Here is a 27,374-nt window from a genome sequence, read left to right on the forward strand (position 1 = left end):
GACCTGTTTCCAGTAATAATCTATAGTTGTTCCAAGGACATTCCAAAAAGTTATCTACCACACGTTTTCAATGTAATCCTGGCAGTGTACAGTATAAAAAAACAAAAAAACAAAAAAACAAAAAAAAAAAATTAAAATATATATTCTGTAGCTACTGAAAATAAAATTTAGAGTAAAATTTCCTATTTGGGAAGAGTTGTATTTCTGAATATATGTGTGAGCAAATAGTTAGAAAAGATTAGGATATGTATACAATTAAAGGAGTTTTGTAAATAATTTGGACTGCAAAATGACTATTATCCATCTGGTTCTTAAGCCATGTACTTATTCATGCTTCATAGAAGCTAATGCATTGCATTAAGTAGAATTTTTTGAGAGTAATTGCTTCTTACATCTTTAGTCTCACCATTCCCTATTTTTTGTAAGCAATTTGGCCTGACTGTTCAATTTGTTTTTCAAAATATGGTCAGACTACTATGAAAAAGCAGAACATATGAAATAAATACTGAGGTCATTTCTTGAAACACATTCAGCAATAATACTGCTGGGGTTCATAATTCATCTGTACAATTCCAGCTCATTTCAGTTGACAGGAAGCTGACAGCAAAATGCCTTCCTGTGAAGTAACTCAAATCCAATGTACGTAATCATCAAGAATCTTGCCTTTTCTTATATAAAATGTCTTCAAACATAAGAATATCTGCAAATAAGGTTGCATACATGCTGTTTACCATTAGTCTAAAAAACATATCAGAATGAACTAGAGAAAAAACCCCAGGAAATCTGTACTTGTGTGTGTGGTCTCTCTCTAAACACACATACAGTTGTTTCTAGAGGGTGGTGCTTAGAACTACCTAATCATTGCTGTCTCATTGTAATAAGCAGCAAAATTGCAATACAATTTATTTTTCATGTTAGGAGTATAACAAATTAGGTATCTGTGCGGCTATATTCTGTTTATGCTAATATCATAGCTGTGTAGATCAGATCCTCTGACATCAACATAGATTTATTTTCAGACTGGAAGCCATTTTATTACCAAGTTTTACCAATATATTTTTCCAGGTTTTTTTTTTTTAACGAGAGGCACAGAACTGCAGTTAAATATTTAATTAAGTATCTCTCTCTCCTCCACCATATAGCTTTAACAATTACTACAAAAATGACAGTTTTATACCATTGTATAATTTAAATCCTTTCTGGTTTCTTAAGTTGAACAGAAGGTAAAGCACTATAAAACCACAATACTATATTAATTTTAAAGTCACATATTTTAAACTTCCTGGACATGCAACTTTAATGGTGACCAGAAAAAGGGTTTTGGTTAATATATTATTTTAGTAGTAAAGTATTTCAGCAATAATTATTCAGACCTAAAAACCTTATAGAGTTAGCAACCTTCCTGAAAAATGGTAGTTATAATACAAAGACTTGATGAGAGACAGAATCATCATCCAAATTTGATATCCTATCTTACGTTGTCTGGAAGGCCTGCCATACTCTCCCCTTACAAAACCTTGTTAGTTATGGTACAATAGAGCCATGTTTGAATCTTGGTGACTCCATAGTCAGTCATTATTGTTCATAATCATTATTTTGACCTGTTTCCAGTAATAATCTATAGTTGTTCCAAGGACATTCCAAAAAGTTATCTACCACACGTTTTCAATGTAATCCTGGCAGTGTACAGTATAAAAAAACAAAAACATAATGTAAAATAACATGACTTAAAATACCAAAATTATACTATTATAGGTGCCTCTTAACAATTTCATTTAAACATTCTTTTTTCACCACTTATCTAAGTACTGGCAGGTTAGCTCCAGAATTAGGGGCTGCCACTAAAAACCATTGGTTATTGACACCAATGTAGGATGTGCAGATACCATCTGAAGCAGATACTCTGGAATGAATCTGAATGTCAAACCATAGAGGGCTTTATAGGTTGAAAACAGTAAGCTGAATAGTACCTGGAAACCTATTGGTCACCATTTTGAAGCCTGAAGTACCAGTGAAAAGGAGCTCTCACTCAACAAAGGGATTGCTGTATTTTGTACCAGTTGGAACTTTCTGAACAATCTTCAAAGGCAGCTTCATGTAGACTGCATTATAGTAATTTATATAGGATGTGACAAAGGGATAGATCATTTTTGTGAAGGTCTCTTTCTCCAGGAAAATGACAGCTGAAATACCAGTCATAGCTGGTACTTTTAATTATGCCTGTTTCCCCGTCCTACCCTAATCCTATAGTTAAAGTTAAGAAAGACCTTCAAGTTGTTGAACTGTTTATTCAAGAGTTCTACCCTATCCAGGATAGACACTAAAAAGATCTGGATATCAGGGTATGACCAGCCTACTGATGATGTATGAACCAGGGGTGAAATCTAAAAATTTTCCCTACCAGTTCTATGGGTGTGGCTTAATTGGTGGGCGTGTCTTGGTGATGACTAGGTGGGTGTGGCCAATAACAATAAATAATAAAAATAATAAAGTATACAAAACAATAAGTGGTACCAAAAACCATCTTTCACACTTTACACACACACAACACAACACAACTGACACACACACAATGTAAAAGCAGCTGCACTTTACACAAAATGGCCCTTGCAACAAGCAGGAAACTCACACAGCCACAAAAAGCTCAAAAACAAACTTTCACACTTCACACACACACAACACAACACAACTGACACACACACACAAAATGCCACATACAGCTTTGTGAGATTTTGTGTGCTTGTTTAGTTAGTACAGAAACACTACAGAAACACACCAAATCTCAGAAAGCTGCACAAATATTTTATTTTATTATTTTATTTTATTTATATTTTTTAGATCAGGGGTCTCCAACCTTAGTAACTTTAAGGTTTGTGGACTTCAATTCCCAGAGTTCCTCAGCCAGCAAAGCCAGCCAGCATTAGTTGCTCAGTGATGAAATAGATTAGCTAGCAACTGATTCTGTCTGGTGCTGAAAGTGAAACTGCTCCTTTCGGGCTGGGAAAGCCATGCATTAGATCAGAAATCAGGTAAGTACCTTAGAATCTCTTAAAAGGAAGTTTTCTACTTGTAGAAAACATGTTTTTTAAGGTTCTGCTGATGAGGAACTCAGATGAGATCGCCAGAGGAGCCTTTAAATTTTTTTTTTTAAGTTTAAAGGCTCTGCCGATTTCAGCTGAGGGGCGGGATCCTCAAAGGCTTTTTTTTTTACTTTTAAAGGCATGTTTTCTGCTGAAGAAAAACTGCTTTTAAAAGTTTAAAAAAAAAAACCTCTGCTAATGGTGCGGCTCAGCAGAGGCGGGGGTGGGGGGTGGGGCCAGGGATTTTTGCCACCGGTTCTCTGAACCAGCAGCTGCCATCGCTACCAGATTGGGTGAGCCGGTCCGAACCAGGAGCATTTCACCCCTGGTATGAACTCTCCCAGTGGTTTCATGGAAATGTTACAAAATAGGGGAAAAAGAAAAGAACGCTTTGGCAAGCTAACCTCTCCTTCCCCAATGGAATAGCTTACTCGGGAAAAAGCAGTACTTCAATTTCTAACCCTTGCAGGCAGTCCAGAAAGCTATCATGATTGATAATATTGAATAGCCCTGAGAGGTTAAAAAAATAAAAGAGCCAGAAAGGGTGCATTTCCTTCCATGAAGTCCCAAGAAAAATAAACAAGTATGACTAAAGCAGTCTGTGTCTTGGACTAAAATCTAATTTTAAAAAGTTCAAATAATCTGCTTCCTTTCAGGGTGCATTAGAATTGAAGCCCCTCCATTTTCTTAACATTCTTCCCCATCAAGAAAAAACTTGGAGCCTGGATGATAATTATTCAGCACAAATAGTTCTAGGAATGTTCTTTTGATGAACAGATATACTACAATTTCTTTTCTGGTGGTAAGTATCAACTCCTTTTCCAATGAGGTGCTGATCACAAATATTTTGACACCTTTAACACCACACTTTAGGCTTAAATATATCATGCCAGTGTGATAAGGTTAACTTCTGGCCTTAATCCACTCATTATTATCATTACCTTACAGATGACCCCCACCCTGTTAAAGACCTTGGAGTTTCCATATCAAATGATCTAAATGCCAAAGCCCACTGCAACTACATCGCAAAAAAGGCTTTAAGAGTTGTAAACCTAATCTTACGTAGCTTCTTCTCCAAAAACTACTACTACTACTAACCAGAGCATATAAAACATTTGATAGAGCAATTCTTGAATACAGCTCGACTGTCTGGAAAATTGAACATGTCCAGAAATATTTTACAAGAAGAGTTCTCCACTCCTCTGAATACAACAAAATACCTTATGCCACCAGACTTGAAATCCTGGGTTTAGAAAATTTAGAACTACGCTGCCTTCAACATGACCTGAGTTTATTTTATTTATTTATTTATTTATTTATTTTTCGCATTTTTATACCGCCCTATCTCCCTAGGGACTCAGGGCGGTTTACAGCCAGATAAAACATACATATAAATACAAAATAAAACATCAATTAAAAAACTTATTACATAAGGCCGAATATTTAAAAATAGCAATACAAATAATAAAACCCCATTAAAACCAAATTCAAAATTTAAAATTCTAGTCCAGTCCTGCGCAGATAAATAGATGTGTCTTAAGCTCGCGGCGAAAGGTTCGAAGGTCAGGAAGTTGGCGGAGTCCTGGGGGAAGTTCGTTCCAGAGGGTGGGAGCCCCCACAGAGAAGGCCCTTCCCCTGGGTGTCGCCAGTCGGCACTGCCTGGCCGACGGCACCCTGAGGAGTCCCTCTCTGTGAGAGCGCACGGGTTTAACTCATAGAATCATCTATTACAATGTCCTTCCTGTCAAAGACTACTTCAGCTTCAATTGCAACAATACACGAGCACACAATAAATTTAAGCTTAATGTTAACCGCTCCAATCTTGATTGCAGAAAATATGACTTCAGTAACAGAGTTGTTAATGCTTGGAATACACTACCTGACTCTGTAGTCTCTTCCCAAAATCCCCAAAGCTTCAACCAAAAACTGTCTACTATTGACCTCACCCCATTCCTAAGAGGTCTGTAAGGGGCGTGCATAAGAGCACAAGCATGCCTACCGTTCCTGTCCTATTGTTTCCTTTCGTTATATCCAATTAATATAGTTATTACATACTCATACTTATATATGCTTATATATTGTATAGTTATTTCATGCTTATGCTTATATATACTGTGTAACGAAAGAAAGAAAGAAAGAAAGAAAGAAAGAAAGAAAGAAAGAAAGAAAGAAAGAAAAAGTATTCTAATCCACCCATGTCTTTCTCTCCTAAAGCTCTATCAAAAAACAAAAGTGTCCACTTCCAGGTTGTGTGTGATAGTGAGATTTCATTTGAGAGCATTTTGTCTATGTTCTTTTAGATTTATGTATTCCAAAAATCTATCAGGCATTCACAACAGAATTGCCTCCCAAATTGCTGAAATTATACTGGACTTCAGCAGGGTCCACAACTTAACACAGAATGCTTAAGCTTAATGGGTTTATCTACCCCGGAAATGCCTACTTTAATGAATGATTTAAGTGAATCAGGAAATGGCAAAGGACTGAGTATAACATTTTACATATTTAGGTAATGTTTTCACTGCTTTAAGATAAATATCTCATCTCATCTAATCTAACATCTGGAAAAGAGAATTGGGAATATCTGGAACAAATAATTCTTCAGCGTGAGTAGATTCAGAAGCATCCCAGGCTAGCCTGGCAATAACAATAGCAATAGCACTTACATACTGCTTTACAGCCCTAAGTGGTTTACAGAGTCAGTGTATTGCCCCCAACAATTTGGGTCTTCATTTTACCCACCTCCGAAGGATGGATGGCTGAGTCAACCTTGAGCCTGGTGAGATTTAAACTGCCAAATTGCAGGCAGATCACAATGTCTCACCTATCTTCTGGGGAGAGAGTGTATCTTACCTGGCATCTAACTTCTAAATGCAGTGTGCAGAACAGATGGGGCTTTCATACTCTGCATTGCCATTCTAGAATTAAAAGCTCAAAATGCAAAAATGGAAATAATTTCTATAGTGCCATCTGCTGGCTATTTCGTGTAGAGGCACAATGACTAGAGGATTTAGCCATCTTTCCCTTATAGTAAAATCAAATTTGCAGGACATAAGTAGAATAAATTGTTTCCCCCCCAGAAAGATAATATGCAAAGCCCTCAGTATGAAATATAAGTGAAAGCTAAAATTGAACATTTATTCCTACAAGCTTTATGACAAAGAAAATAAGACTTAATACCACACCTAGAAATGTGAAAATGTGGCATAAATTCTGACTCTGTTACCTGTTTCTACAGAAACCTTAGGATTCCTGAAGCAGTAGTTTTATGCTTCACTTTGTGAACTTCTCCAACCACTTGGAGATTCCCAAAATATCTTAGAAGCTATAGAAGACCATTTCTCTTCCAGCTCTTCAGACTTTTTTTTTTTTACAAAACAAAAACAAAACTATATTTTGCCTCGGAGAAATTCTCGAGTCCTCAAAATAATATCCACTATTAGACATGTCTTCCCTTGAACATGTTCATTCTTAACATCAAACTCATCCAATGCTAAACCCCAGCATAGATGTTTTTCTGTGTTCTATGGATGGTTCTGAGTTCAACTTGATGGTCCCACAATTAACACTACAGCTTCTAAACAGCATAATGGCATAATTTTTCTGTCAGAAACCAACAAGACTTTTGGGGGGAGGTTACTCCATGTGAAGAGCTTGGTCTATCTCAATTGCTCCAGTGTATCTCTCTGGAGTGTCAATAGTTAACATGGAGTGCAATTATCAAGATATATGGGACCCAGTTCCACTCTTATTTTCCGTATAAACCACAGAGAAATGGTTTGCAGACCAGGTTTGGATTTCTCTAAGGTTTGCAGTACTCTTGGACATACAGTAATTATATACATTGCTTGCAAGCCAAGATACACTGGTTTACTCTTCCACATCTCTAAGTGAAGGCAGTCAGGTTAGTATATTGTCTAAGCTGTGAACAAGTAAGCATACTTTGGGCATAATTGCCTAGTATTCTCCATTTGTTTGGGTGCCGGGATAGGAGCAATGGGATTTTTTTTCCCTATTGTACCACGATAGCCAACTCCCAAGCCCTCATATTCTCTACAGAACCCTGATGAGGTTAAATACCATCACCCAAAGTGGTGTGTTCACATGCTGTCATCTAGGTTTGAACCTAATTCCTGGAAACTGCAATGTAGTTCACTTGCCACTACTGTACCTGCAATTACGTGTCCCAATCTGCTTTTACTGTAGCATGAATCTTCCCAAGCTGGTTCCTGGTGATGTAAATTATATTGAACTGCTCAAAAATGTGTTTCCTGGCATGTGACTCACATGAAGTCTTCTGTTTGACATGTGTCTCCCTCTCCCCAATTTTCCTGGTCAAAAGATGTCTGAGTGTGTTCTGTAGTTGGCTTCTGAGAAGGAACTGAGACTTCAACCAGATTTATCTCTTGTAGGTATGTCCCTGGGTTCCAAAGTATTTGAATGACCCTTGTGTCAGGATTAGAAGTATCATCTTTACTGATTCTAAACCTCTCCTGGTGGGAGGGTCTCTCATGTGCATTCTGCCATAACTTTTCCAAATGGCACAGCAGTAATATGATCCTCCATTACCTCAAATTCCCATTTCCCATTCCCAAAGATTTTTAACTAGAGTCTTGACAAGCAGCATGTATACTTTGTATTTGGTAAATATGTTAGTCATCGATGGAGATGCCTAGTGAAGTGGCTATTTATTATCAAATTCACTCAACACATAGTATGGAATAGGAAGTTCCTCTGTTCCATGACTTTAAGATTCAAACTCATTTATTTGGGCTTTCATTTTGGGAATCTTTTTTAGGGTATATGCTTTTCCATATTGGAAGCATTTGGAAACTAGTTTGCAAAAAGGCATGTGCACTGGTTGGAAGCTGGATGGTACTTCATATGGCTTGACTGGTGCTTTATTCACTGCAGTCCTTGGGTTAACCCTGACTGGATGGGTTTCCTTCTATTTCAAAAATATACTGAGGTCATGCTGATATATTTGCACTGCCCAAAGTCTGGAATCCATCACTTTCTATAGTGCTTAGTCCCATTAGATCTGATCATATCATATACCTGGTTGGCTAGCTGGGCCATGAATTTAAATTTTATTAGCTCTGGCTGTCAACTGTGTAGCTGCTACACATTTGCATCACGTAGTATATGACCTTTCCTCCTTGTGGGTAGAGAAATATATAATAGGAATCAGATTCGTTTTTATTGTAAAGTCCTGAAATTCCGTCTGCATTTTCTGAGCCATCTCTTGCTGTTCTTCTATGGTCTTAGATCCCATTAGAAGGCCTCATTTCCTCTACAGCAGCATTTCCCAACCTCAACAACTTTTAAGGTGTGCAGACATCAGTTCCCAGAATTCCTTAGTTAGCATGGGGAACATATCTTAAAGATACTGAAACACTACTACTGAGGAAACAAGTCTTTCTCTACAGAAGAAACAATAGTTGAGAAGCACTGCTCTATAGCTTATCAAGGAGCTCCATCTTCACACTATTCTGTTGAACCTGAAAGGTAGAAATAAAAGTAACTTTAGTATCTTTAAGTGCTTTGCTACAAAAGCATTTTTAAAAAGGGCCGAAAATCACCCACACGCTAGACCAGATTAGTTGCTCGCAAAGCTTTCAAAATAAGATTTTGACTCTGATCAAAGGTCCCATCCTTCCATCAGTGCCATTATGCCGGCAAGTCGCTCCAAACGGTCCCCCTCCAATTCCTATCTTCCTCTTCCGACTTCTCATTGTCCCCGCCCGCCGGAGCGCTTCCTTGTAGACCAGAGGTGGGGAACTATGGCCCTTTTGACTTGCGGACTTCAACTCCCAGAATTCCTGAACCAGCATGGCTGGCTCGGGAATTCTGGGAACTGAAGTCCACAAGTCATAAAAGGGTTATAGTTCCCCACCCGTTGTAGTGTCTCTCAGCCCTTTTCTCCAACACTGAAACATAAAGTGGGGCTCCCTTCCTCTCACCGGAGGCTTCAATTCCGTCCCTTTCTTCGAAACTGCCAAAAGCCGCCCTCTTTGCGGCGGATAAAGTAGAACCAACCTCCACCCTCCCTCATCACCCCACTGGTTGTCCTCAGGTACGGTTGGTTCCTTAGGTGGACCTTCTTCGCCCACAATAGGGCCGGGTTACTTACGGGACCGCCTGCTGCTACCGAATACCTCTCACCGACCCGTGCGCTCTCACAGAGAGGGACTCCTCAGGGTGCCGTCGGCGCGACAGTGTCGTCTGGCGACGCCCAGGGGAAGGGCCTTCTCTGTGGGGGCTCCCGCCCTCTGGAACGAACTCCCCCCAGGACTTCGTCAACTTCCGGACCTCCGAACCTTTCGCCGCGAGCTTAAAACTCACTTATTCATCTGCGCTGGACTGGGTTAGTTTTTTAATTCTATGGGTTTTAATGGGTTTTTATTTTAAATTTTTAATTGTGGCCAATTTAATAAGTCTTTTAATTGTATTTTAATTGTATTTATTGTGTATTGTGTATTTTTTACCTGGCTGTGAACCGCCCTGAGTCCTTCGGGAGAAGGGCGGTATACAAATTTAAATAATAAATAAATAAATAAGTGTCAGAAACAAGAAGCTCCGGGCACTTTACCTCGCTTCCTTCTACAGTCAACTGCCCCGGTAGACGGTCCCTGTCTTCTCCAAGGCGGTACACGGCCGCCTTCGAGGTTATTACAACTTTCCTTGAGGTGTCCAGCTCTTACTTTTTAGCGTTACACCTCCTCTCCCCCCCCCCCCCCGTGTCATCCCCTTTCTGTCGCGCGATCAAATGTTGCAGCCGTTTCAATAGTTTTCGTTGGGGGAAGACTCTTCCCCTCACACACCCGAGTCTCCGCCAACTTGTTCTTCAGGTCGAGAAATCCTGGCGAAGGACAAAAGCGTTACGCTTTTCCTATTTCCTCAAGTCGAAAAAAAAAAAAAGAGGGCTAAATACAGTCCCGAGAGAAACGCCCTCTGGAAACGAGAAAAGAAGAATCGACCCCTGAAAGGGAAAATATTCCCTCCTCTTCTGTGAGAACGAAAACAGAAAACTGCGCCTGCGCGTGAAGTACTGTGCAGCCGGAGGAAGGCCACGCGAAGGCCTTTTAAAGTGGGAAGGGGGCGTGTTTCACGGAAGAGTAGGTTTGCTCGGCGTTAAGAAGAACGGCGGGTCAGGACTAGGGCGCTCGCAGGCCTGGGTGAGCGCGGCAAACTTTTTTCCACCTTTCCGGGTATCCTCGATGCTCCGCATTGGCCGAAAATCCCGTAACTAATAAACGCCCAAACAGAGAGAACGTTAGCAGTGTGGAAAGAAGAGCGACGTTGACAACTACCGCTGCTTGAGCGGTGGGCCAATAAGAGAGCTCGCTGATGGGGCCACGTGAGGGAAGCTTGTGTGGAAAGACGGTTGGGAAACCAAGGAAACGGTTAGCTGGACTGAAGCGGTGAGAGGGCGGGGCCGGGGCCGAGCGCGCGGGGTAGGTGAGGGGCTTTGTGTGAGTGTTAAGACTCGGCTTTCTTGCTTCCCTTCGCGCGTCGTCCCGCCGCTCTGTTTCTTGCCCTGCCGTATCAACCTTCCCCTTTTTCTGAGGTGCCTAATGGTGGGATAGGTTGAACAAATAAAGCTCCCTCCCCCCAACAGCTGGCTTCCCACCGAGTCTCTGATTTTTCTGAAGTGAACGACCGACTTTTGAGCGTGGATCTTCGTTTCGGATATGTACGTGGTGAGTCCGAGGTAAACAGGAAAGCGAGTGGAAAAGTGTGAGGGAGTTGGGGTCCTGCGTTGTACAGAGCGCTGAATCCCCAAAGGCAAACGAAGGGAGTGGTTTAATTTACGTACGGTTGTTTTCATGGCTGTTTTAATGTCTTAATTGTTACTGCTTGTACGCCGCCCAAAGTCATGTTCAGTAGGTATACATTTGCTTTTAGTCTTGGCTTTTAAACGTCGCGGGTTAAAGAGCGGGTGGTGGATGGACGGCATTCTTACACATGCATAACAATAAGTGTTTGCACGTAGGGAGTAGGAGACAATGATTTCTGAGCATCTTATCTGAGGCTGTGGTACTGCCAAATATGCATTTTCTGCACCGTGGCCATGGGCAATGGTTATTGGTAGCAAAAGGATTTTGCTGGAAAAGCTTGATTTAGTTCTCTACTAAATTCAATGGTAGGGTGTATAAAAATCATGTAAGTTCTAAAACAGACATGGTATTAAAATATATAATAAATGAAAAAGATCTATTTTGCACAATTTTTGCATAAATGGTGCAAACTATATTATTATTGCAAAATAATGTATTTTGCAATAAGTTATCGCAAAATATAATGCCCTATGGTGGAATTTTTCTTTGTGAAATTTGGTGACATGTAGTCTCTGCCATTTAATACGGTAGGAATAGCTTTAATATAAATTCCTTTGGCCTCATGTACACTGATGTTTTTGGTGGTTCCAAATAGTGTTGCATAGTTCTCAAAACCATTTGATAATAAAATATTCATATAAAAGGAAAGATTGTGAACTGCTAATCTAATCTTTAATTTATGTTGCTGAATTGCCTGGGAACTTCAAAGGTTCTTTTTCAAAAGGCAGCTGGACTGTTTTTTTCTTGAAGATGTTGTTTGCTTTCATCCAAGAAGCTTAATGACTTGAAGAATGAGTTAAAGCTTCTTGGATGAGAAGTGAAATGTATTTTTCTTCCTCAAAGAAAAAAATAGTACAGTTGCCTTTTGAAAAAGACCTTCGAGACAACTATGACTTGGATGTCTGAGAATCTCTACTTGCCTTGGAAAGAAGTAAAAGTTTATTCTTGGTATTAGCCTCAACAATTCCTAAAAATGTCTAAATAATCTGGAGCAGTTGTTAGAAGATAAGATGATTCTGTTTGCAGGGTCAAGTGGATTCAAAGCAAAAGCAAAATAAATAGGAGTCCGGAAAGAGGAGAGGAATTAAACTCAGATACTAGTTCTTCCATAATCTTGTCAACATCATCAAATTGGACAGAGGGCCTGGTTGCTTTGAAAACATATGCACCAACAGCTTTTACATTTCTAGCTGATGAATGAAAATTAAGACTTAATATTTCTAATTTAAAAACAGAATTGCTCTAAAATGTATTGTTAATTTTTTTTGGTTTACATTTATATCCTGCCCTTCTCTGAAGACTCAGGGCGGCTTACACTAAAATAAGCACAATAATTTTTTTAGTACATTTGATGTTCATAGTTGTGTGCGTGCATGCCACTTGCACAAATGCAGTTTGTGTGCTCACCCTATGCTTGCGTGGCCTGATTCCCAATGGGCCGCGGCACAGGACTGGGCCATTGGCTGGGGCTTGGTTTTTTTTCTTGCAGTCATGTACCTTCAGCATTATATCCAGTTTTACTTCTTCGTTTGTTTGTATATTCCATGGTATAATTCTTTGTTGATGCTACAGTTTTCTCTGGATTTTATTTCTAATCATTTGGCTAAATTCCTTTTTATCCTTATTTTTTGTTTTTAGAAAACCTGAATATTTGCAGAAAGTTCTCACTTTTATTACAGCTAGAAGACTTTCTACCTACAGTAAGATTCTTTATTATTCATAAATTTTTTAATGATTGTTTTACAAATAAACATTTTTGGCTGTAACATTCAATTTCTATTTTAGGATGGTTCTGATAAAAGAAACATAGCCAATATAAAAGAAAAAATGATTTATCACTTCTCTATTACTGTCTCCAAATCTAGTTCTATGCCACTGTCCGTGTCCAACTATGTACTAGAGATGTCTGATAGTATAGTGAATGATGAAGATTTAAATATCTTTGGTAGCAATTCAGTTATAAACAATAGCAGAACATTATGAAGAGCAAAAAGTTTAAATAGTATCTGATATAAAGATGATAATTAGATACCAATAAAGGAGAATATTTGTAATTCAGGGTTGAATAAGGGGTCCTTGGTGCTCTTTAATCTTGTTTGTTTTCTTGCAAACATTTTCATTACCCTAACTAGGTAACATCATCAGTGCTAGTAAGGAGAGCTTTTGCTATCAGTATTCTGGTGACTTGCCTGTCTGTGGGCATGGGGGTGGATACCAAAGAATTTCCAAGACCTCCCCCACCCCCACTGATAGCACTGATGATGTTACCTAGATAGGGTAATGAAACTTCTGCAAGAAAAAAAGCAAGCTCAGGGAGCACCAAGGACCTTCATGATAATTAGATTTTTATCCTAATATTTATCTTCTTCTACATATATAAAAAAGGATATATGTGTGTATGTATGTTTTTTTGTTTGTTTGTTTGTTTGTTCAAGCATAACTCTGGGACGCCTCAAGCAATTTCAATCAAACTTGGTACACAGATGACTTACCTCCTGGAGACAAACATTATGGGGGTAAGACACCCCTAACACCCCTTGGGGTGTGTTCCAGCATAACTCTGGAATGCCTCGAGCAATTTCAATCAAACTTGGTACAGAGATGACTTACCCTCTGGGGACAAACACTGTGGGGGTAAGATACCCCTAACACTCCTCGGGACAGTGGTGAAATTTGAACCGGTTTACTACCGGTTCTCCGGCTGTGCATGTGCACTCTGCACGCATGTGCAGTGTGCACCACTCACCAAATGTGGGGTGCGCGGGCAGTGCACACCAAAAGGAGGCATTGGGTAAGTAGAACAGTGCGTGCGGGGAAAGTGATCAGCTGTGCTGTGCAATCTTTTTTTTTACTTTTAAAAGTATTTTTTTACAACCTATTCAGCCAAAGAAGTTGTAAAAAATATGCTTTTAAAAGTAAAAACAAAAAAGCCTCTGACAATCAGGCAGCTCTTTTTTACAAACTATTTGGCCGAATAGGTTGTAAAAATTTAAAAGCATTCACGCTTTTAAAAGTTAAAAAAAAAAGGCTCTAATGATCGTGTGGCTCAGCTGGGTATGGGCCGGGGCGGGGGCAGGGATTTTTGCTACTGGTTCTCCAAACCACTTGCTGCATCGCTACCGGATTGGTTGATCCGGCCCGAACCAGGAGCATTTCACCCCTGCCTAGGGGTGTGTGTGTGTGTGTTCCAGCATAAATTGGAATGCCTCAAGAAATTTCAACCAAATTTGGTACACAGATGACTTACTCTAACCTCCCACAGCCCGTTTTGGCTCACAGGAGGCTGCAGGGAGGCCTACTAGACCCAAAATGGGCCCTGGGGGTGTAGTGCGTACATGTGTGTGGGGGGATTAGAATGAAAAGATACCCGGGCAGTGCTGGATCATCAGGTAGTATATCTATAAAACTCAAGGTGGTGAACATATCTAATACTGCTGCCTTCTATTTTCTCTACAACTACCCCTGTGAAGTTGGTTGGGCTGAAAAATATGTCCAAAGACCTAAAATTCACAATCTTACGATTTTTAGGCCAGTACTTCTTATAGCTAAGGAATATAGTTTGGTTAGATTCCAGATTTCTGTTTAAAGTTTTCTTTCTTTATATAGAGTTTATATATATTTTTTGCATTCCTTAACAAATAGTAAACATTTTCTTTTTGACAACTTTATAAACTAAGGGGATAAAATGTCATATATATTTGCTTTTATAATAAGATATATGAATACCTTGTATTTTTATTGGGCAAAGCAGTATCTTTAAAAGAGATAAATGAGAATATTACAACCTTTAGAAAGAAATAATGCATTTAAAGAAGTGGAATGAGCTTTAAAGTAAGAAGTTGTTTTTTGATGGCTAATAAGCCAGGAACACTTGAGTATTTGCTTTATTGTCTGCTTCCAAATTAATTGGAAAGATTTAATTTTTCATTTAAATATAAAATGAATTAACAGAAGAAAATGCATAGGTGTATATAACAGTATTGATAATACTTCAAAATTAATAACCATAGTCATAATAAAGTTCTAAAAGTATACTTTAAATACTGCAAAAAGAAAACATAATTGATTGGAAATTCTAAAACTGAGCTGCAAGTTTCAAAGGATTGGTTTTCTGCCTTTAAAATATGTATATTTATGGTAATACAGAATCTATTCTTTGAGTGATCTAAGAAACTAATTACTGGGTGTGTTTTTTAACTTTTCAGGCTAAATTTCTAAAAATGATCCATTTTACGAAAACTAAGTACAGAAAACCTCTTCATAGAATAACAGAGTTGGAAGGTCATCTACCCCCAGTTTGAGCATTTCTATGCATTTAGAAGTCACTTTTCCATATATCATTTTAGTTTGTCCTTTGAAATGATTATTTTTTAAAAAATGGAATATTTAGGACAGTAGTTTTGTAAAACATCTTTTATATGTGTATACCTATTCATTAAATTATTGTATTTAAAGATAAAGAGTCACAACTAGTTAAATGTTTGTAGGATTTCCCAAAGAAAATTGTGAGTAGATTCTTTTATTTGTAATCTATTTTCCCTTTATTTCAGTTGTCTATCCATTGAGATTATCCATAGTTAAATCCATTCTACAAGATAGAATGTATATTGGCCTCTGCAGGAACATAGCATTGGAAGTCAAGTCCTCTTTACAGTCTGGGATTTGATCTTGAAAATAAAAATAGGCATAGTAGGGCTATAGTTTTGATAAATTTTAATTAGTTAGATTATGTGTAGCTGTTAACAAAAATGTCATATTTTTTCTTTTTGTAGCTCTGGATCATAGCTCAGCATGTAACTGAAAATGATTGATTCTGTCAAAGTAAGGAGACAGTGCAGTATGGATTTTTATGCTCATTATGAGCAGCTTTGTGCTTTAGAAGGCTGTGCCCCTTTAACATCTGTGAAAGCCAAAAAACTTTATAATATTCTTGATATCAATGCGGATCGTATTAAAGCTGCTGATTGGATACCTCTACTACGTGCAGTCAGACATAACAAGACTTTAACTTTCATTGCAATAAAGAGTTGTCACCATCAAGGTCCTTGGGACTCAGGTAATCAGCTTTTCATTATGCTACTCTATCCTTAAAGCTTGAGAAAATACCAATTTTTATCACAAATGTGGTAGGGGCCTCTGTGGCTCAGACTGGTAAGACAGTCTGTTATTAACACAGCTGCCTGCAATTACTTCAGGTTCTAGTCCCACCAGGCCCAAGGTCTTCCATCCTTTATAAGGTAGGTAAAATGAGGACCCAGTTTGTTGGGGGCAATAAGTTGACTTTGTATATAAATATACAAATAGGATGAAGACTATTGCTAACATAGTGTAAGCCGCCCTGAGTCTTCGGAGGAGGGCGGGATATAAATGCAAATTTAAAAAAATGTAGAATTTAGCAAGGCTTTCTTCTCAACTTTGGTAGGCGATATTAAAGCATAGTAAGCATCATCTTGTGTTAAAAAAACAATTGAGCTTGAGAATGTGGTTGTTTTGTTTTTCATTTTCTAATTGAATTTCTTTTGTAACTGCATCATTTCCCTATTCAACATTTTGGCTAGAATTTGTTCTTAGTCTTTATGTTATCTAAAGAGGGAGAGCAATGTCTTTGACTTCTACTTAATTTGAAATGTCTTTATTAGCATTATCTAATACAGAGGAAATCTGATCTAATTAAAAAATTAACAGGTGGCACACAGTTAATATACTATATGAATAGTTTGTCTCTTGACACATTGTGTGTTTACTAATACTAAAGCTGTTCTTGTATCTATTAATTTTCTATTTACTGATATTTAAGCTATTTTTGTTTGCTAGGTCTTGAAAAACAGGGAACGGGTATAAGAAGAAGAATTCCAGCCATTCGATCCAAAGACTTAACTGGACAATTGTGTAAAGCTATCAAAGGCTGTCTGATGGTATCAAAGGCCCTGGGAAATCTAGAACTGCATGGGTTGCTTTTGAGGGAAAAGGACTTAATATTATTGACAAAAGTAAGATTATTAAATTGCAAGATATTTTTGATTTCAAGATGTACTTGCTTTAAAAAATTATTAATATTCTTTTTTTTTAAGGGGTTGGCTGATACATCATCTTTGGAGAGACTGTCTTTAGCCCACTCACCAATAGGTGATGGAGGTTTAGAAAGTAAGTTTTGCTTTTTCTAAAGAAAAATATATCTCAAAATAGCACTGTTGGGTGAATCCCATATATTTGTTAAGTATCTATTTGTTCATTTTACAGGCAACTCTGTTAACAGTTAAAAAGCTATAAGATGTACATTTAATTTAATACTTTGTTTTTAATCTTGTTTTATTTCATTGGCAGGATAAGGCCTTTTACATATTTATTTTTTTGGTATCATTTTACATGATCTGTTGATAGTTAATTAAAATATTATATTGATTAAAATAGTAAATACTGAGGAATAAGTAAACTAATACGTAAGGAATAAATGTTTCTTTGACAGCATCTTGCTAGTGGTTGATGCTAACTTAATTTCTATATAAAACCGAGGCGGCACAGTACTGCAGGCTACTTCAGCTGACTGCTAGCTGAAGTTTGGCAGTTCAAATCCCACCAACTCAAGGTTGACTCAGCCTTCCATCATTCCGAGGTGGATAAAATGAGGACCCAGATTATCTTGGCAATATCTTGATTCTGTAAACCGCTTAGAGAGGGCTGTAAAAGCACTATAAAGTGCACTATATAAGTCTATTGCTATATAATATTTTTCAGGTGCTATCCCCTTGCATGTTTAGAGATATTAAGGGAACAGGTTATCATACATACAAAATTTATTAGTGCTGTTAAAAATTCACTTGATTTCACCATTCTCTTCCTGTTGTGGCAGTAAATTTTCTATTAGTACCTAAGTTGTCTGTGTGATTTGAAGCATACGCTTGAGATCAATTTTGCCTAGGTAAATAGGAGAGTTTGATCAGTTGATTTTTGTCTTGTTTGTAAACTATCCTATTTATTCATAAGCTTAATTTTAGTAATAGATTTGCTACCCATATTTGCCATATACATCTGGGTAACTGCTATATACTAATTTTTTAAGAGATGGAGAAATATTATTTTGTAGACATGTTGGATGTAGAAGTGATGGTTTAATTCCCCATATTGCATGATATGCAAGTTTTCTGGCATATGTGGTTCATATAAATCGGATTCATTTTTTACATGCAAGAACAAAAGTTGCTGTACAATAGGGCTTTTAAAATTCCAGTTTGCTATATGATGTGAAATGTAAATAGTTAAATCTATTATAAGTGTAAGCCAAATATAATGTTTTTATGTTCTTCCCACTTGTACTACCACCCTTCCTTCCAGACTAGATGTTAAAGGCATGGGTGGGGATACTGGAGGAGGAAGCTTCCCTCTTCCAGTGATAGAAGAATGTTCCATCAGCCAAAGTGAACATTAAGAGTCTTTAAATGAAGTACTATCATTTTACTTTAAAAAAATACATTTAAGATGAATAATGGAGGTTTTTTGTTTTCAGTAATTTGTCAGAGTGTGAAGAATTCGGCTTGCATCAAATCTATAGATTTTACAGGATGCAGTTTAACCTGGCGAGGAACAGAACACATGGCCAGCATCCTGAAAGTAAAAAAAACTTTGTATAAAACTCATTTAAAGTTTGATTACATGTAGTCCTTGACTTACAACCACAATTAGGACTTGAATTTACTTGGTAAGTCAGTGTGATTATAAAGTGAGTCATCATGTGATAACTCAGTTTTACCATTTTTATTGTGGTAAATCGAATCATAGTTGTTAAGTGAATCATGACATTAAATGAATCTATCTTCTTCAATTGCCTTTGCTTATTGGAAAACGGCTTGGAAGGTTGCAAATTGTGATGTGACCACAAGATTCTGCAACCATTATAAATGTGAACTGGTTGCCAAGCCCTTAAATAGCAAGTACCTATTGGTGGGGTGGTATGGTGTTATAACTTGAAGAAAGGTCTTAAATCACTTCTGAGGCCAACGTTACTTTGAACTGTTGTTAACGAATGGTTGTAAGTCAAGGACCCCCTGTACTATTTGAGTTATCTATTTCTACTTGCTTTCAAATTGTGAAGATAACGCTAATAATTTCTCTGTCTAAGATATTCGTGGGTTGTAGTTGTTTCAAAATATTTAAGAAATGTAGTTTACTACTTAATAGTTCTTTTTTTCTGCAGCTCATAAATTTGAATGTATTGTAAGCTCTCTAGAGAACCTTTGAACTGGTTAAAATTTTTAAACAGTAGTGAATCTGGGCCTAATGTGGAGTCTGTTTCCATTCCAAGCAGTTGTTGAAACAATTCTTAAATTTTCAGATTTTTTTATTTGCTTGTTTGGTTGTCTTGTCCTGTACACTCTCCTTCCTTTCTGTGCCATATGTTTATAGATGTTTTAGCTTGTTTGTAGATATGTTCAATTTTTCTCTATCTGCATGCTTCTTAAATTTCAGCAGATTTTCCCATCCTCTCTTTCAGATTACAGTCATCATCCATTTCAGTCATTTTGAATAATAATTATAATCAGATACATCACAAACAACCCCAAAAATATGGAGGATACTGGGTTGGGAAGAGTTGGTTTTAAGTATTTAGAATTGCAACACTTATTTCTGGACAAAACATTTTTAAATAGTATTTATGGAGGTTATAAAATACTTATGCTTACAATATAATCTTACACTGTGGTCTTTTTTGTCAATGAGTCTATTAGCCAAATTATACTTTCTTCTGAGGATGTGGTATAGGATTGCATAGTTTATGAATGTACTTACAAACACTCATCTGTCTTTCTCAAATTCATAATAGGATAAAATTCATATAAGATAAAACTGTATTCTCAGAGGAAATAATTTGAAATAAAATATTTTATATCTTTTTAATAACTCATTTTTCAGTTCCATTTTTATTTTTCCTAAAAAAACAAATTAATTTCTAAGTCACCTTTTCAAGAGCTATGTTTATTATGGTCTTTTACAGCACCAGGCAATGAAAAGACACGGTGAAGCTTGGGCTGAAAGTCTCCGCTATAGGAGACCTGATTTTGATTGTATGGCTGGCTTGAGGCGCATCACACTCAACTGCAATGCACTTATTGGTGATCGAGGTGCTGCTGTTTTAGCTGATTGCCTTGCAGAAGATCTGTGGCTAAAAGGTATGTTTTGTAGATTTAGTTCTGAATGAGTTCATTTATTTTTGTGTTTTACTGATCAGTAATTCAATTTTTAAAATGTCAGACTGCTGCTTTTCCAAATTATTTAAAGATCTAATATGATTCTTTTAATATAATTCAAGTTTATTATACACTTTTTAATGACATGTTCTAGCTCTCAGATTTATGTGAACTGCTTTTTTAAATGTAGCTTAACACAATTACTACCTTTTCTCATTTTTAATTTTTTTAAGACTGTATGTAAAAATTGAATTCTAAAGGATTTGTCCTCACCTGCAAGTAACATATGTGTTATGTGTTAAAGACTATAAGTCTAAAAGGACTTTTTCTTCTGAGGTGGATTAGGCACATAGTGGATTTATGTACTGTTACAACAAGACGTGAATGGAAAGTAATGTCTCCAGTGTTACAAGTTGCCAACTGATGGCATTATTGATATGCTTGAAGTTCTGGTGTGTTTTTTTAGCATCTGTTCTTACACTACATTTGGTGAAATTGCTGTGAGGAAAAATGTTTCTATTGTTCGTGAAATGGAAATGTATAGTGAGTTCTTGTCTGTGTGCTTTAACCTATGCACCATCATAAAATCCATGTGAAGTCAATACTGATCTTGTATCATTATAAAGAGTGCATCATCAATCTTAAGAGAGCCTTAAATAAAATTAATCAGGAAACTTGTCAAACTGCTATGTGAAAGTTATGCAACCATGAAACTGACAAATTATTATTGATGTGATGGAAACTGCAGGGTATAGTATTTAAAATAGTTTATTTTTTCTTTGAATTGTAATTATGTGTTGATAGATGATGGCAGAAATAATCTATTTGTTTTATAGACATTGGTGCTTAAATATTCATAGACCATGCGGTGTATTAATGTCAGCTCTCTATTATTCAAGCACTTGATTTGCAGCAATGTGGAATCAGCAGTGAGGGGGCAAAATCACTTTTGGATTCATTTAAAACTAACAGAACATTGGTGGTTCTGGACATCAGAAAAAATCCATTAGTAGGTATGTCTGTTTCTATTTCTTTTTTCTGAAAGTTTAAAAGAATTAAAGTTTAAATTCCATTTTACCTGGAATTTATAACGCACACAGCATTTTCTTTATTATAAAATAATGTCATTTTCATGGGGATGTGCAAATCATTCCATGCATAAACAGTTTCATGCACAGTTGGTTTCAGGTGGTCTGGCACACATTTCTGATGTTCTCAGAAAACCGTTATTCTCAGAATATACTAAAACTTTTGTTCTGGAGTGAAGTGATTAGATGAGGGGGAAAGAAGGAAAAAGTCAAGTGAGGATTTTCTTGGCAGTTGCATATATAAACATTCCCAGTGGCAGTAGGGAAAGAGGGAATTGGAATGATAGGGGATAGGCAGATTTATGAAATATACAGTACCTCACTTCCACATTGGTAATGGTGGGGGAAGGGGAACTGAGGAGAAAGATGGGTTGGGAAGGGAAGGTACTGAGAATATGGGGTAGGGGGGAATGGAACAATGCACAGATTGTGTGGAGAAGAAGGAAAGAGGGAGAAATGTATGCTAGACTTACTGTACTCACACTATTTACTCTTGAGTTCCTCCTAGCTTTTTGTTTGTATGGTTCTGCCAAGCTGCAGTTACTTTAGAACTTTCAGAATATGATGGTTTCTTTCAGGTTCAGAACAAAAATATTTTTAGTTTTGTATACTCTGTTTTTTATTTTTTTTACATTTTCCTTCAATTTCAGTATAAGAAAAATCAGGGCATAGTTTATAACTTTCCTTTTTGAAAAGCAACATCAGAAGATGACTTCAAATATGAATAGAAAAAGATAATGCCAAATAAATCCCAAAATTTAGTAGAGGGTCATAATTTAAACAGTTGAAGAAGCATGATTGCTACTTTTAATGACAACCTATTCTCTTTAGGCTTTCAAATCTTTTCTCCCAGGATACTTATGGATTTTTATTGCTGGCTTCTGTAGAGCTGTACTGTATAGTGTTTCAGACTTAAAAGCAAAATGCAAAGTTGCTTTTTAGCGCCTGTCTGCAATGCATAAATTCACCAGAATCACTTCCCGAGATCACTTGGCTACAGTCAATCCTGGGAGAAGATAACATTTGATTCAAGGAATTGCAGTCAAAATTATATGTTTATGAGTCTCATATGCTGCGCAGCTATCTAGAGAAAGATATGAGGAGCCCACATCTGACTTGTCTGTCACAATAAATTTATGCTATGTGTTTTCTGACAGCAAGAATTGATTGTTATCATAATTGGTTGTGAAAAATTGGTTCAAAAAAGGTATGTGGGTTAATGTCTTTTCCTTAGATAGCCAGAAGAGCATTGAACTCAAGTATATGCATGATATTCTACCAAATGTAAAAGAAAAAAGTAGGAAATAAACATTTAATAATGAGATTAGAATAAACAAACATTACCTTAACGAACCCTGGAGTTTTGTTTAGTATAAAAACTACTGAAGGCAGTAAATATGGCTTATCTTTTCTTGCACTATTGTTTAAAAACTAGTTTCTTTTGAAATCTAAGCATTAATATATTACATATTGAATCTAAACTATGTATAAGAATTACCTAATTATGCATGGACTACCTGTATTATACTACAATAATACAGGTAGTTCTTCACTTACGACCAATCACTTAATGACTGAAGTTACAACAGACCATTAAAAGCTATTTATAAGGTTTAAAAGGTTTAAAAGTTATGGCTTCTGCAGTGCCCACATGAAGAAAATTTGCCCTTACCACTCAGGGATGCTGCAGTGGCCCCTTCACCTGTTGTACCTCATCCTGCCCTGCGCTTTGTGCCTGCTTCCCACTTTATTGTGTCTTATAGCCTCTTCCACCTTCCTGTCACTAATTGTTTACTTACCTTTTGTAGAGCTCTGGTACTTGTGTTGGGGAAGGAAAGCAGGCCACTCTGCCCCTAACTATGCCTAGGCCACGTGGTTTTGTCCCAGAAGTGGGCACCATTTTTGGAGAAGCTGAAATGAATTATAGCTTCTCTAAAAGTTGTGCCCATTTCTGGGACAGCACCGTGGGGTCTGCAGGGATGCTAAGGGGTGGGAAGTGGAGCATTGGGTGCTTTAGGGAGAGGGCCTCTCCCACTCCTGTGCAGTCTGTACTCTGCTTAATGCTTAATGACCGCTTTGGGGAGAGTGTGGGTGGAGTGGGGATCATTAAGCGAGGTGTTCATGTATGTGCTTCACTTAACAGTCATCATGACTTGCAACCTTAGTGGGTAGGCTCTGTTCTAGTTGTAACTTAGTTGTAACTAAGAGCAGAAAAAAGCAATGATCAATAAGTCACATAGAAATGCCTTTCTTTTTTTGGAAGTATTTGATGTAAGCATTAACTTTTTATTATTCTATCTTTATAGATCATGCATTAATGAAGAAAATAATTGAAAAGGTTCTCATGAATGCCAATGGCACTAACTTGGAGGTATAAGCTAAATATTTTTCATTATTATATTAATAATGTAATGAACATAAAATAATGCAAAATGTTTCTGCTAGCCTTTACTCTAATTGAAATTGTTGTAGGTTCCTCTGTGGTTTTTTACAGTGGAACTCTTACATATAGTCTTCAATTTCTGACCAGAATTGAGCCAGAATTATGGTTGTAATTTGTTGCAGTCATTAAATGAGTCATCATGAGACTGCCCAATTTTACTACATTTTTTGCAGCAGTCATTAAGCAAATCTGTTGTATCCACTGTGCATTCTTTGTGAGAAATAAAGGCCAGAAACCTGGAACAAACATTGAAAATTGTAGTCACGGAACACACAGGACACTGCAAATGGCTATAAAGGCAAGCCGATGCCAAGCAACCAAAATGCAACATCTGATTGCAGGGTTGAGTATGGCTGTTGTAACTTCAAAATTGGGTTGTAAGTATCTTTTCGGGGTCTATTGCAATTTTGACCATTAAACAAGAACCACCCGTGTAAAGAACTTTATTTTTCAGTATGTTCAAGGGTGCATTTTTCCTGATCTGCTTGAGACAGTTACTTCAATTCAAGTAAATTTTGCATAGATATTGAGTATTTTCCATCAATATCAGTTCTGTTATCTAGTTACCAATTTTTCAGTCTGTAATTCAAGATTGGGAATCAAAGTTGTTCCAGTCCTAAAGCACAGAATGATGTCATCCATTGTTCTCAATATAGATTTATATAATATTGGTACTGTAAGAAACCTGTGAATTCCATAGTATGAAAGTGATATTCTCAGCAACTTGCTATTTACAAAACTGTACATAAAAGAATTGCATGTGGCATCTGACATGGTTTTTCCACCTGCTATCTTACTGGTTCATGTTCGTCAGTAGGCAAAAGAGCTGTTGCGGGTCAGACTAAAATTCAGATTATGTGATGATAGTTTAACTACGAAGTTAGAGTTTCACCAAACCTATTACTATTTTTTCTGCAAATTAGTAGCCATGGAAATCAATAGGTGAAGGAATCTCTTGTGGGTTGTCTGCAAAGTAATCAAAATAGATTAGGTAGTGTTTGTTCCATTCATGCAAGTATTTAGACGACGGTTTAGTCTAAATATACCAGTATTTGGTTTTGCTTAAATGGATAATTTACTAGTGGGGAATGTTTTGTAGAAGAGGATACAGTCCTTGAATTGAGTCTAATTGATGCAAAATAATAGAAATACTATTTTCTATAATCTATTATTGATGTAGCCTAAAATTGCATTTGACTGACTGATGAAGCTTCTGATCAACTGTACAATCCGTTTGGTACATGTTATCAGCCAGAGATTCCCTACTCCACAACTGTATAATTCTTTACCTAAATGAAGAACTTTTTCCTCTTTTACATTTAATTCTGTTTCAGCAAATTTCTTTTATCTATCAAGATTATTTTGAGCTTTTGTCTTATTTTTATAGTATTAGTCATCCCACCCAAACTATTAAAGAAACAGTTTTATTAATAAAGAAAAAGGTATCTATTTAATTTTTTTAAATTAGTGCTATCTTAAAGCCTCTTTAGTATGTGTAATTGCATGTTACTTAAAGTTGGAACTAACTATTACTAAACCAAAGTATTTGCTGTTTTCCACCCCTGGTATTCTAGTACAAGTGGCTTTCTTCTCCGCTCTCAAAAGATGTTAAAAACAAACCCAGAAAAAGAACAGTTGTCTTGGGAAATGGCAGAAAAGGAAAAGCTACTATACGTATTGGTAATTATTTTTCTTCTTTTTGTATGAGTTGATATATAAATTATTTTATTATATCAGCGAGTTACTATTCTCTTGTACTAGAGTTCCCTAACCCCCTTTCCGTTGACCAGCACCAGGCCACAGCATGCCAGATACAAGTGAAGCCCCATCCACAGGATGTAGGCACCATATGAAACCATGCCCCCTCCAATCCGCGGAAAAACCTCTCTCCACGGAAATGGTCCCAAAAGGTGGGGGCCGTTGTCTTATACCAGTAGAAGAGGATAGTTGAACTGTGGGGTCCTTAGTGCTTTCTGAGGTTGGTTGTTTATTTGCAGACATTTCATTACCAAACTAGGTAACATCACCAGTGTTTCTATTCTGTTATGCATGTATAACAATTTAAAAACTGAAATTAACAAGTTGTCAGTAGTTTCTTAATGAACGCCCAAATAGACTGACAATAATTATTTGATGCAGGTAATTTGATTACCTGATCTTTTAACATTTAGAAACCACAAGAAAACATGATCTAATTGTGTTATGATTAATCTCATTAGTCAGTGTGTTTCAACCAAATAAAAAGTCAGCTCTCAAATCTTTCTGTGAAAGTACAAAACTATCTCAATAACCAAGAGAGCTAATGTATTTTTTAAGCTCCAAAATTTACAAAATACCATTTAAAGTGTTTACATTTGCATTTTGTTCTATCATATGATAATTGTCAACCTGAATAGAAGTATGAATACTTTTCATATATATTAAATAGGAACAAAAAATCCAGTTACAGGCTTTTGGTGGCATTTCTACTCATATATTACAGTAAGGAAATTATACCTTTATAAGACTAACAAATTTGACTAGATTTTAAATGTGCAGTGAATGCTTGCTTTACTCAATTTATCAAGGATTCTCAAAGCCTATTCTTGGCTATTTCTGGAAATTTAGATAAAATATAATTTATTTTTTATCACTACTATGTTATTCCTTTCCCTGTATAAGAGTGTACTAATTTACTTGGAAGTAAGTCCAACTATGTTTTTGTTCTATCTGGCTCTGACCTTTCCATTCTGTCTATTAAACTGGAGACTAGTCCTCTGGCATTTCACAGTGAATTCCAAAAAGAAAGTTCAAAATATGTAGGGATTTGAATGTAATATTTTTGAGTAACTTTTTAAAGCAGCTATCTGATTTCTTTGGATGGCATGGTGGTTCTCATCAGCTGCAAATGATTCTGAGAAAAGAAGCACTTTAAAACTGTGTGGAGAGATGTTACATTTGTGTCCCTGTCAACCATAAAGAACCTTTTGGTGTGTGAATCTCAAATGTTAACTATTCTTAATTAAGAATTTTATTAAATGTTCCATTTTAAGCATAGTTTGGGTATATGTTGAATTACATGTATATTAAATACCAATTTGTCATCTGATAATGGAAACATTTCAATACTGTTCTGAAGCCTAAATATCTGTATACATTGATAAACATTAATATATATAGCTTTCATTGTGTATATGTATCTATATTTGGATTTTCTAATTTACAATTCTAAATTTTATAAGACAAGCTTGATTCAAATTTACAAAGGAAAAACAAGCCTTGTAATGCCTCTACTTTCTATTGAAAGTACTGAGTTGCTTGGCATAGTTTGTATTAGCTTCATTCAAGAAGTCTTAGGAAGTTAATTACAAATTTCATGTTATAAATGGAAAGGTATCTAGACTATGCTTTCTTGGTGATTTTTCCTGTTTGGCTATTTTTTTCTGCTTTCGCTTCAGTAATTTGGAGACACAGAGGTAAGCATACAAAATGAGATTTTTGGAGCTAAAACTGCAGTCCTTTATTCATTTTGGCATGAAACTAATTGAATGTATTTCTTCTGTAATTCTGCATATTATTTATTTTATTGTCACTATCAAATGTGAAATATTGTCCTGAGCATCAAAGAGAGTCTTTCAAGCTCAGAACATTTGCATAATGCCTGAAATGTTCCATTTCATGAAGTTTCACACCTGAACAAGTTTGAAATAAAGCCTTTTGTATATCCTGATTATAATAGGCTGAAAACATGTATGTACATT

General features: G+C 36.6%; 1 protein-coding gene across 10 annotated transcripts in view; it reads left to right on the forward strand.

Annotated features, from left to right (window-relative positions):
- The window catches only part of CEP78 (centrosomal protein 78), a 71,823-nt gene that overhangs the window by 33,369 nt on the left and 11,080 nt on the right, over positions 1–27,374 (forward strand). For 2 of the 10 annotated variants that reach the window (XM_058173936.1, XM_058173934.1), the window contains exons 3-12: positions 3,737–3,882; positions 12,560–12,621; positions 15,694–15,977; positions 16,736–16,911; positions 16,993–17,065; positions 18,426–18,529; positions 19,911–20,085; positions 21,003–21,116; positions 23,498–23,562; positions 25,209–25,314. In XM_058173936.1, coding sequence (XP_058029919.1) covers positions 15,725–15,977; positions 16,736–16,911; positions 16,993–17,065; positions 18,426–18,529; positions 19,911–20,085; positions 21,003–21,116; positions 23,498–23,562; positions 25,209–25,314 — 1,066 coding nt within the window. In that variant the 5' untranslated portion in view covers positions 3,737–3,882; positions 12,560–12,621; positions 15,694–15,724. The other 8 variants (XM_058173933.1, XM_058173932.1, XM_058173937.1 and 5 more) reach the window with 7 other exon arrangements.

This window comes from Ahaetulla prasina, chromosome 2 (assembly GCF_028640845.1).
Source record: "Ahaetulla prasina isolate Xishuangbanna chromosome 2, ASM2864084v1, whole genome shotgun sequence".
NCBI classification, from domain to species: Eukaryota; Metazoa; Chordata; class Lepidosauria; order Squamata; family Colubridae; genus Ahaetulla; species Ahaetulla prasina.